The following is a 12,652-nucleotide window of genomic DNA, read 5'->3' as shown; positions in this document are numbered from 1 at the left end:
TGGATCCTGGGTGGCATCGGGGAGGCATCGGGATCCTCCAGCTCTGGATCCTGGGTGGCATCGGGGAGGCATCGGGATCCCCTGGCTTTGGATCCTGGGTCGCATCGGGGAGGCATCAGGATCCCTTAACTTCAGATGCTGGGTGGCATTGGGGGGGGGCATCGGGATCCCCTAGCTTTGGATCCTGGGTGGCATCAGGGGAGACATTGGGATCCCTCAGCTCTGGATCCTGGGTGGCATCAGGGGAGACATCGGGATCCCCTAGCTTTGGATCCTGGGTGGCATCGGGGAGGCATCGGATCCCCTGGCTCTAGATCCTGGGTGGCATTGGGATCCCCCAGATCCTAGGTGCCATCCTCCAGTGGTTGCGCTGTTACTAGACATTGCACCATGTCCCCCCAGAGTCCCAGATGCTGATCCGCATCCTCAGCAGTGCGTTTCTTGGGAGGGTTGATGAGGGCGCCACTGGGGTACCTGGTTGGGTGGCTCTCTTCCTTCTTGTGCACTATTAATACTGAAGGACACAGACACTGTCTGCCCCGAGCTGGGGGTGCAGGTCACGAGAGAAGTGGGCGCCAGACCACCTAAGGAGAGGGTGAAGCGTAGTCTATGTCCTATCTATCCCTTGAGCCCTGTGCAGGAGGCCACGGCCCTGTCCTGAAGTGGGATGTCCGTCCCAGCACTACTGTCCGGGGACAGTATTGGTGCCTCCCGGGGTAGGTTAGGTAGACAGTGTAACGAAGAAAGACCCAGATCACATTCAGACTGCGAAGAGGGGCTCTACTTATCAGGTAAACGAGTGGTTTTAATTCAGGCGTGAAAGACCACCACCACTGTTCAAGCACCGTACACAGAGCATCCTGCATAGTGTCATCGTCTTCAACGTCGCCATCACTGTGCCAAACAATGTCAAAGTAAGGACCAGCACTCAGAATTAATCTGTCGACCACAGTGAATGAAGTCCAATTTAGGCACAAGAAGTGGAATCCGGAACTCTAGATGATGTGAAGGTTGGAGGCAAACTACGGGTACTCGTGAACGGTGCTCGTGTGGTTGTCGGCCACCACTAGCAGAATGAATTGCTGCTTGTGGAGCGTCGAAGGTAGACGGCACGAACACTGCTGGTGCTTGCCATGAGCTGAGGTAGAGTCCAACGGTGCTCCATTCCAACACTACTCATGCTGATGAAAGGTAGGCACCGTCATACAGGCAGCGTGGAGTAATTGGGGAATATGGGTGCATTGGAGGTATGCAGTTACGACGGCGACACCTGAAACTGGACAACACGGTCACCTGCTATAAGCCCACACGAGTGCCACACACATCCTTTGAGGCTTCAAGGCGCAGTCTGTTGCTGTTATCAATTGTATGATGGGCTGGAGCTCTGCACAGTTGGGTCCCGAGTATATCCTTTGTGATGAAAGGAATGGAAAGGGAAGGAGCCTCTGTAGGGCACTCCAAGAGTGGCCTCAAGCCGGGCATGCGACTCAGTCCTACCGGCCTCCTTGATGCGCGTCGACAAGGGTATCACCCCAAGCCCTTGTAAGTACGTTCAGCGCTCTGTGCAGGATGTAAAATATCCTGTGTTGTTATACGGGAACATCAAACTCCTAGGAGGAAACAGGAGCCTCTCACCCCAGAAGAGACACAAAACATCAATCCTCTTTGCAACATAAAAAGCCACATCTATTGGCCTGGTCATTACTGGACAGGGCAATAACCGCGCTCCTGCTCCGGTGAGAGGATGAGTTCTGCAAGGGGATGTATTTCATGCAAAGGTAGCATGGCCAGAAGACTAAGAGGCCTTCCGTTCATTAAAGAACGGCATTTCCAGGATGGGACCAAGCAAGGAAGAGCCAGCTACACAAGGGGATGCTACAGCTAAGGCGATGACCTGCAGCGCCTGGAAACTCTCATGGGTGGCAAGTAGCGCTCTACAAATCTACCGATTGATTGATCTGCGGGGCACAGTTTAAATAAGGGCAGTTCAAGGGCCATGGACTTATAATGTGTGGTAAATGCAGACACGTTCCATCATCCAATCCCACCAATCAGAATGCAATGGACCAATGAGAACAAAACACTGCATTCTGTTTGCATTCTTGAGAGGACCTTGTATATTCACTGACAAAAGATTCGGTTGAAGGCTGCTCAAGTTGCATCAAGCCAGACCTACGCGCCCCTACACACCAGGTGTGCCACCCCACAATGGCCTGAAAGGGATGCCACTGTCTCATCGAGAGCTGAACGTGCTGAGGTTCAGTGTGTGTGAAGCCCAGGTTCAAATAGTGTTTTTTCGGGCTCTCTCTGTTTTCACTGTAATTTTCCCACCAGGGTTACCCACCTCGAGAAGTTCTCGATTCGGACTCCGTACTTGGTCTCTGTGGACTTCTTGCCCACATCAATGCTGAACCCGGGGTCGAAGAGCAGCACGAAGGAGATGGTTCCAGACTCTGGTTTCAAGTACAGAAGGAAGGAGTCTTTTACCACCAGCCACCTGAAACATACAGACACAAGGTGAGCGAGCGGGCATCGAGGACTTCTCTGCCCTCAACAGCACAAGCCCTTCTCTCAATGTGGCATTGTGAAAACATTGCATCATAAGATAAAACCGACTTAAAAACCATGAAGAAACATTCATTTATAGCCTGCTGCTCTAAATCTTCTTAATCAATGTTTACTGTGGTCAACTCGTATCATTCACTGCTGGTCACTGCCTGTTCTGGAAAACGTGAAATGTGAAAACATGGCACAACTGCAGTCAACAGTAGGGAGCGTCTAACAGCTGTATGTGGTGAAAGAGCAGTGCCGGCCAAAAACTTGTGCTGATGAGAAAGAGGTGAAGAGTTCACTTAAAGACAGAATGCATAACCTGCAAGGTCATAGTTGAAACAAAGCTCGAGTTTGACCAAGCTTGAGGACATGTATGGCCTTAGCACACCGCACGTATCCTGTGTTTTCAATAGATTGGGAAAGGATTCGACAATAGGAGCAGGAGACTGAATCTGCCAAGAACACAAGGAATCCGATAAGAGGTCTTAGGAGCACAATATTAAAGTGCGCACATCAATACATTTGCATTCACCACAAACACGCACACATTCAAAAGTAGGAGAATACGTAGTTTGTTAAGAATTGTTAGATCTGCAATAAAGGATGAGTAGAGAATGAGGTTAAAGTTTAGGGTCGCGGGGTCACATGCCGCATGGTGTATTTCACAACTAATGTATAACTATGCAGTGATGCATTACCTAAGATTTTGTAATAAAGTATTGTCTGACTTTATTTTTTATAAAGGAAGCGGCCAGTGAAGCAGCAGATTGAGACCGGCTGTTTACCTGCGGGGACATTGTCACTCTGCCTGTTGCGACAGTAAAGAGCTATTTTCACACTGCCAGGAGGAGTCTGTCTTTTCCTTTTATTGTTAAAGTTACCCTTCACATGCCCAAGTCCAATTCATGGTGCAAATCTGAGAGTATCATATGGGTAAGAAAGCCCAGCAGGGAAGTGGTGCCAGGAATGACGGTCTGAAATCCGCTCGCACCAGCGTGGTAACCTTGGTTTGGGACTCTACTATCTTTAAATATATTGGCTATTACAATGTCAACACATGTCCTTAGAACATCACTTCCTGGACTGAAGTCAGTTCTTGTGATATCACAGAAAAACCTGCGAATGGAGGGGGCAGGCTGTGATGTCACATCCTGCAGACAGAATTTCCATGCAGGGAATGCCCCCCACCCCCAATTGCATATATACACCATGACTGATTGGTTGATCAACTATAAGGCAAAGAAAATTCACAAGTCCAACCACAGGTCCCAGTTCATGTAATGTGTGTTGTGAATCCAGAGCTGATGAGAGGGGTGGAGGAATCTGGAACTCTGGGAGTGGAGGCTGCCGTTTATCCACTGATGTGCACCTGTCAGGAATCCCCTCCCGCACATGGATTCCCTCCCACGATGCCACTTCCGTGAACCTGGTGCGCTTGGAGGAGAGCGGACTACAACTCCCAGAATGCCCTCCGGCAACAATTGCCTCATGGAACTCAAGAGTTCTGGTTACATAACACCAAGGGTAACGCCTAGTTTTCATGTTATGCAACTCAAGAGTTCTGGTTGCATAACACCAAGGGTAACGCCTAGTTTGCATGTTATGCAACTCAAGAGTTCTGGTTACATAACACCAAGGGTAACGCCTAGTTTTCCTGTTATGCAACTCAAGAGTCATGGTTATACAACGCCGAGAGTACTACTTAAGGAGAAGATCACTGGGACTCGGAGTCGGATATTCTGATCTTTGCAGGAGTACCTGGTTGAGGTACACGGACCCGTTGGAGAGTGGAGCGGCAGAAGGAACATTCTAAGGAGCGGAGGAGAGGTGCTGGCGTGTGCTTCCTGCCCGTGTCCTGTCCCGTTCTGAGAGCCGTATTCAACGTCATTGGGCACAAGTACCGTTGGTAGAGCCGAAGCTCCCAACGGCCTGACAATTTGGAGAAATCGAGGTTGGTGCGAGCCGAAGCTCCCAACCCTCGTTCCTTGGGTAAACACACGCTTAGAGCTAAGACGCTATCCAGGAGGTGTTTCCGCGTCTTAGCCATCGACACTCGTAGGAGAACTGGGATAGGTAGAGCGGCTGCTCCCATCCATTCTCTGCGCCACCTTGGGTATCATCACTTAAACCCGGATACAAGAGACGCACACTAGGAGGTGTTCCCAGCGTCTTTGTGTTGTGGCAGTACTCTGGGGGAAACTGGTAGAGCGGCTGTTCCCAGGTGGTAGAGAGCCCGGCTGGGTGACTCCCACGTGCCCCCCTGTTAAATGGTAGCGGCAGTTTCAGTCGATAACCTTCCAAGTATTTGCCCGGCGATAATCGCCTCTCATACCACTCGATAATTTACCAATAAAAGAGGCAGGCGCCGGAGACTGGAAGGCAGGAAACAAGGTTTTATTCCGTCGGAGCAGAACACATCAGATCAGACAGCAAGGTATCGTCACGAGGTGCTCTAACCGCATCTCTGAGACCTGGTCTCTTATACACTGGTTTATTGCTTTATTACACATAGTACATTCTTGAGATTCTTTTGAAGTACGGGGGAATATCCCCTGGAGCCCCGGTTCAGATCCGATCCCACACATAGATACAGTAGAAGTTCCCACCCTACCCGCAGTGGGAGATGGCTATCGCGCAGCAGGGAATTCCGCTAATTCCCGGGGTGTGTGCAACTGGCCGGGTCTCAGGGGGTAGGGGCTTTGATCTACTGTAATCCCTTTGATGTGGGGTGTTTCCCTTACAGTAGGGGCAGTAAACTGCATCCGCAGGGCTAGGTGATGGCCTGGGACCAGTTCAGACAATGGGGCGCAGAGGAAGGGGGTTATCAAAGGAGAGGCATGACCATGTATGGGTTGTCGGTTGGAAGTGGTTCCGTAGCAGGGTCGCGCAGAAGGAGAGGGTTTATGGCCTGTATGAGAGAGCGGGGGTGGCCGGCGCGCGGGGGATGCTTGCAGCGCCAAGGGAAAACGCTGGCGGTCGAGAGTGAGCGGAGAGAGCGGGGTGCCTAAAATGGCGGCCGTGCATTCGTTGCGCGTGGTGCTGGGGAGGGGCAAGATGGCGCAGATAATGTTCAGTTTGCGAGCTAAATTTCCACAGTCCTCCCTTTTAACATATCTCGCCAGCTTGTCCGGCCAATATTCGCCTTTGTTAGCCTTTCAGTTACAGTATCGTCAATGTTCGTCACACATTTAAAGATACAGAGTCTTTAGGGTAGGCAGGAGTAATCTGACACATTTGTACATTGTCTCATACAGTTTGATGAAGCAGGCGAGGAGGAAGTACATTCAAAGTTACAGTATAGTTGTGTACATGGCTGGTGTTGTATGAATGTTACTATACAAAGTTACATTTTCTTAACTTCTCAGTGTACAGTCGGAAGTGATTGATGCAACATCATGAAAACTTGATAAGAAGATAGTTAATATAATAAGGTGGTTGGGAGAGGATTTTCAACTTTGACATGGGTTCTTCTTTCCAGTGTCCTTGTTTATAAAGAGCTATCACTGGTAAGCTCTCATTGTTGTTCTTCTTTCGTTGGCACTGTTGAGCACCGGCGGTGGAACTAAGGTCCAGCTCAAATCCGATTTCTTCACGTGGCAGGGTGTGACCACTCACTGTTCTTTGATCACAGTCCTGTTCCTTAACACAGTTCACCACAGGTACTTTTGAGACAGGGTGCCGGCCTTTTGTTCCTCGGTAGTAGGTCAAAGTCATAGTCCAAATGAAAGAGGAAGAGAGAATGGGGTGGCATGGGATCAGATCAAAAATGCGGACCAAGGAGAGCAGAATCTTTTCAGCACTGGGCCCATCAATCGGGCCCGACGGGTTAAGACTTCAGGCACGCTGGTCAGTGAGCAGGGGCCTCGATGTAGCCCTTCGCGCTCATCGTTCTGATAATGGTGCCTCGTCTCACGCTCTTGTTGCTTCGTCGCTTCCCCCTTGGTCGATGTCATAGATGTTTTATGATCCGCAGCCAGACTGTGCGTCACATCCGACCCCTCTCTTCCGATGGCTGCAGGTTATCCTTGAATAGGTTATAAGAAACGAAAGTCTTAGAGATCTTGGCAGGGAAGACATTTACATACTTCATTCTCTCTCCCAACCACCGAGTAGTTGCGGAAATGCTCTTATCTGTTACTATATGATTGGTGTCTATTAACTCTGATGTTAAGGTGCGTGTTACTAATCTATTAATTACTGCTGTGGTGCAGGGTTCTGTGGGTGTCCCTGTCCATCGTCTGGCCTTCTAGGTGTCAGTTTCTGCGCCCTATAATGCAAGGTTTGGTAATACCTGTAAGTGCGAGGTGCTATGGTCATGCGTTCACGAGCATCCTTTTCATACAGTAGGTGACCCTTTATCAGTTTAAAACAGGGGCCATCAGCTGTTTTATTCGGGATACTTCTGAGACGGCTAGTATAGGGCTGGAGTTATCTTTGGGAGAACAGGGTGCTTTAGACATTTTATTCCGGGCCAATTGGTCAGGGGTAATTCTGGGTGGTGGAGATGGTGTCCGTTAAGAACAAAAACCACTGACATATAGTCCCCGTGTTGTGGGTCAGATTGGGAGACATCAGTCGTCTTACCTGTCCTTTCCTTCTCAGCCGATTAGGCTTAATGTTTGTAAAAAGGAGAGGTAGTAACGTGGTAAAGTATGGTCGTTTTTGTTTCTATCAATTTGTTCGAACACCACTGTGTTCAGGCCAATTATACACTTACCAAAGAGGTGTATGTCGTTAATTTATTCAAGAAGAAAGAGGGCAAGAAAGAGCCTTTTTGCGAGGGAGGGGGAGAGAGAGAGAGAGAGAGAGAGAGAGAGAGAGAGAGAGAGAGAGAGATGGGTAAGATAATAGGTCACTTGGTGCACACACAACATGGAGTAGCATGGGTCTGTTCCATGTAAGAAAACACAAGCGGGGAAAAGACATAAATTCGATGATCACGTACACACAAATGCCGGATAGGGTGTGACAGTACATGCGTCAAGACGGAGACTCAGGGCTGCGTCGAGCACGGGGACTTCTCCTTCCCTGTCCTCTATTCCTATGCATGCTGCGTACCTTCAGTATTTTGTAGTTCATCTTATGGGTTGTCTGACCCTTTATTCTCCTCCCTTTGATCGGTGGACGCACACTTCAATCATACAATGACGCTCTCTTCAAGTGATCCGAACATGAAATGCATACACATTCATATCGTATAATCGTAGTACACACGCACAATCATATCATACAGTTTTTCATGTTCTCAATGGTGGTCTGTAATTTTACACACTATCTCACAACGTTTGTCTATGTTTTCCCTGATGTTGAACTTGGTGCGGTCCATGTCCACTCCACTCTTCAGTCGGAACTTCGTCGTGACCTATAGAGGGGAAATAAGAGGGGAGGGGAGGTGCAGTATTCAAAATACCCCAGCGCGCGCAGACACGAAAGGTTCTACCTACCATGTACCAGGCTAGCCGCAGGGTTGGGTAATACCACGGACCCATTATTCTTTAGTTTGAGGCAAAGATGCTCTAGTTCATTCATCTCCTAAATTCGCGTTCCCTGGTCGTGCATGTATTTCTCAATTGGTCGTGTATTATGGTGCAGGATACCATACCTTGCATGCGACATATACCTTAAGTTATAGTTCATTATTGATTTGACAATTCTTGGAAAAAGGGCAGGCGTGATGGGTACAAATTCCGTTAAACAAAAAGATTTTTAGGCAAATTGTGTCTGTATTATCCGTATGCTTTCGCTTAGGAGTAACGATCATTTATTCAAAAGAAAAACCTTCAACAACCTAGATGATTAGTCATGACACTGAGTTCGTAATTCCTTTTTAAGAAGCCCTTTATTTAAAACAATGTCAGTATGGAAATACGGGCCTACAGCCGCCATAGACCGGCCACAGTGTGAGAGGCGTCGAGCAACATGAGCAACACTGGATTAACATAAAAATCGGTTCCCCCCCCCTCTCCCCCACCGCCATGTGTGGAAGCATCGCATACATGTATATATATCTCTTTTTAACACGAATGTCACGTGACTGGAACGCCACAAGGAGTTGTAGGCCACTCCTACATCAGCGCCATCTTAGGGCGGGGTCGGGCTAGTGCACAGTCTAAGTCTTTCCATGAATTAGCAGTTGAACCAGAATCCCTTTCGGTAGTTCGAGAACTTTCGTTAGCGTCAACTTTGCGTCACTGCAACCTTGTAGCAATGCCACGGTTTGTTCTTAGGGCGGGGCAGCAGGCGGGTTCTTCCGCCGACGCTTTACTGTCTCACTGTATCAAGCGGAGGCAAGGTGGCTGCCGCCCGGGGGCAAAAAGGGCAATGGTGGTGGTTTTGTCCTTACCGGAAGTCCGCAGGAGTCGAACGTCAAATGACTCCAACCAATTCTGCAAGGCTGAGGGGAGCGTTCTGTCAAGGGTGGGGCCCATGCCCTAGCAAACAAGCTTTCGAGTCCAGAATTGTCTCACGGTGGGCCAGGCCTGGAACCGGAGGGGTCGACCGCCGGAGTTCAAGGGCAGCAGTAGCAGCAGCTCTTCGGTACAGTCACCGGAGAGGAGCCAGCAGCAGTAACAGCAGCAGTTCGGGTGGTGCTGCCACCGGAGTGGCATCAGTTGCAGCGACAACAGCAGTCCGGAGGACATCATCATCGGAGTGGGCCCCTACTTACTTGGCTGCGGGGGCCCACTCCCCGCGTCGGGTGCTAGCGGCAGTCCTGGTGAACCCTGTCCTTGGGTGGTTGCCTGGCGGCCGCGTGCAGGGGTGCCGGCTCAGCCGAACGGCGAATGAAGTGGCAGGGCGCAACCCAGCTGGCCGACGTGTGAAAGGTGTGGTTTGGGGTGCCCTCATCTGCTGGCGAGCCTCCACCTGGGGAGGTGGGGGAGGTCCGTCCGCGTCGCCTCCCCCCGCCAGGGCACCCTCCGTTATTGAAGGAAGAAGTGACTGGGAAGACCCGCACAGCGTGCCAGGGTGAAATTCAGCAGGCCGATGAAAAAGATGGCTAGGTGCAGCTTAGCTGGCCGGTGAGTGAAAGACGGTTGGGGTGCCTGGCAAGCCTCCACCTGGGGAGGTGGGGGAGGTCCGTCCGCGTCGCCTCCCCCCGCCAGGGCAGCAGCCATAATTGAAGAAAGAAGAAAGAAAACGGGAAGGTCCGCACAGCGTGGCGGGCTCCGCCTTAGTGTTGCCAGAACTTCGGCGCTTCGTATAGCCTCCGGCCTATTCGCACAATCGCTCGCCACTGATGTCAATGGATTTTTGCATGGTTTTTATAGCCCAAAGTCAACTAAGAGGGACCGCCCAAAACAGGCCAATGTTGCAATTTCGAGGAAGGAGAGGCGAGGACGGTGTCACGTGGACGTTAAGGCTTTGGGATGGAGGTTGCAGCAGACCGTCATGTAAATAGTGGTTTTAAAACGTGTTTTAACCTGTTTACCCTGTTGGTGTGTTTGTTATATCCTATAAGTTATTAAAATGTTATAACTACATTACTTCGTTGGAGTGTTTGTACATATTTGTAGTCAGATGACGAGCACCAGGAGGTGACTGTGCAATCGGAAAAATAACATAGCCCAATTGTGCGCGAGCTAGCCCTAGTTCGGTGACGTCGATGGTGGGTGTCAGCAGGCTTCCGTTTGTGCGGGATTTTGTCACGCTTATTGGGCGGGGTGGGCAGTAGGGCAGACATGTTTAGGTGGCGAGAGTAATGGGGTCGGGCTACCTCGTGGTCGGCTCGACCGTGAGCTTGACTCCTTCCCTTGGTTTCATATGTCCCACAAAGGGCTAACTCCTAGCGTTATTTTAGTTTTTGTAAGGTCAAAAAGGATCCTACCAGTGCCTTTACTATCTTGTCGATTCCTGTTCGTTCATCCTTAGCTAATCGATTCATTCTGGTGGACTCTTTCTTTCCTATCTCATGGTCGTCTAGCGTTGTAGTCGACGTTGGGTTCGGCACAAGAGGCTCAGCCGGCGCGGAGGCCGTGAGGGCCGAGGCCCTTGTACTGCTTTTGCTCGTGTTCGGGGGTGTTGTACTATTGATTGGGAGGGTGCATACGGAGGGGGCATGTAAATGGTCGGGGGACCTAACAGTAATTCGTCATTCGTTTGCTGCTTGGAGGACAACACAGGGTAGAGCAAAGAAGGGGTCCTAACAGCGTACTGGCCTGAGGTTTCGGGCTCCTGTCTTAGTTTAGTTTCCCTTCTCTCTTTTATGTCTTCTTCTAACTTTTTAGCGGCAAGGTGAGCTGCCTTTCGTAATTCCTTTTCTGCTTTTACTTCTTCCCTCTTTTTCCGTTGCGTCGCTTCTTTGCGCCACATGCCAATACTGTCAAGCATAGTAGGCGTCGTCTTATTGCTACGCAGAGCTACTTCTAGCGCTTCTATCTTGCGGTCGTCGAAGGATCCCATCAGTGGCCACTGACTTTCGGGCTCCTTCTTGGTATATTTATGCCACAGCTTGCTATAAGCCACGGCGACTAGTCCATATTTAGTGAACATGTCCTTATTAGGGGTGCCTTCCAGTGGAGCCGGGTGGTTCACCTCTAATAAGCGGTCCGGGCAGAACCAACTACCAATCAGTGGGGAGAAGATAGGCATGACGGGTTTCAACGGGGACAAAAGTCAGCACTACCTATCTTTTCACTGCTTGCAAAGACTAGACAGAATATCTCTATTCCTCGTTATTTGTAAGCAGAGAATACCTCCAAAGAACCAATATCGAACAACTAGTGTTCGGACAATCAATCAATCAATCAATGGGGAGATAAAGATAGGCACGACGGGTTTCAATGGGGACAAAAGTCTGCGTTACCTACCCTTCACTATTTGCAAAGACTAGACAGAATATTCCTATTCTACGTTATTTGCAAACAGAGAATATCTCAAAAAGCACTATTCTTCAAAACAATCAATGTTCGGACAATCAATCAATGGGGAGATAAAGATAGGCACGACGGGTTTCAATGGGGACAAAAGTCTGCGTTACCTACCCTTCACTATCTGCAAAGGGAGAGAGAGAGAGTATTTCTACTCCTCCCCGTTTGTAGACAGCGAATATCTCAAAAAGAACAATCAATGAGCAATACTAGTATTCAAACAATCAATCAATTATTTCGCACTTTTGTCGTGTTTCACGACCTTACCCGGACCGCATGGACAGTTTCTCGTCTTCCGCCTCCAGCGCCCGATCGTCCTCTATTCTCCGTATTTGCCGCGGCACTCCTGATGGTTCCCAGTCAGGACCGTAGATCACTCGAGAGAGGTCTGCTCGGAACCAGTGAAGTTCGGATGATCGGCTGCCAGACGAGGGTCTATTGGGCAGGAGCTCTCCCGATCGTTGCAGTCGTTCACTCTGTCGTCGGGACCTCTCCCACTGGATCCACGTGTCGCTGATGGGCCCCACGTTTGGGACGCCAATTGTTAAATGGTAGCGGCAGTTTCAGTCGATAACCTTCCAAGTATTTGCCCGGCGATAATCGCCTCTCATACCACTCGATAATTTACCAATAAAAGAGGCAGGCGCCGGAGACTGGAAGGCAGGAAACAAGGTTTTATTCCGTCGGAGCAGAACACATCAGATCAGACAGCAAGGTATCGTCACGAGGTGCTCTAACCGCATCTCTGAGACCTGGTCTCTTATACACTGGTTTATTGCTTTATTACACATAGTACATTCTTGAGATTCTTTTGAAGTACGGGGGAATATCCCCTGGAGCCCCGGTTCAGATCCGATCCCACACATAGATACAGTAGAAGTTCCCACCCTACCCGCAGTGGGAGATGGCTATCGCGCAGCAGGGAATTCCGCTAATTCCCGGGGTGTGTGCAACTGGCCGGGTCTCAGGGGGTAGGGGCTTTGATCTACTGTAATCCCTTTGATGTGGGGTGTTTCCCTTACAGTAGGGGCAGTAAACTGCATCCGCAGGGCTAGGTGATGGCCTGGGACCAGTTCAGACAATGGGGCGCAGAGGAAGGGGGTTATCAAAGGAGAGGCATGACCATGTATGGGTTGTCGGTTGGAAGTGGTTCCGTAGCAGGGTCGCGCAGAAGGAGAGGGTTTATGGCCTGTATGAGAGAGCGGGGGTGGCCGGCGCGCGGGGGATGCTTG

The 12,652-nt window shown here is 50.0% G+C and overlaps 1 protein-coding gene across 6 annotated transcripts in view; it reads right to left on the bottom strand.

The window, feature by feature from the left end:
- Positions 1 to 12,652, bottom strand: part of PLD2 (phospholipase D2) — a 495,902-nt gene that overhangs the window by 195,399 nt on the left and 287,851 nt on the right. For all 6 annotated transcript variants that reach the window (XM_085638423.1, XM_085638422.1, XM_085638426.1 and 3 more), the window contains one exon: positions 2,345 to 2,497. In XM_085638423.1, coding sequence (XP_085494549.1) covers positions 2,345 to 2,497 — 153 coding nt within the window. The remainder of the gene's footprint in view (positions 1 to 2,344; positions 2,498 to 12,652) is intronic.

Source organism: Triturus cristatus, chromosome 12, assembly GCF_964204655.1.
Source record: "Triturus cristatus chromosome 12, aTriCri1.1, whole genome shotgun sequence".
NCBI lineage: Eukaryota > Metazoa > Chordata > Amphibia > Caudata > Salamandridae > Triturus > Triturus cristatus.
This window is presented reverse-complemented; position numbering and strand designations above follow the sequence as displayed.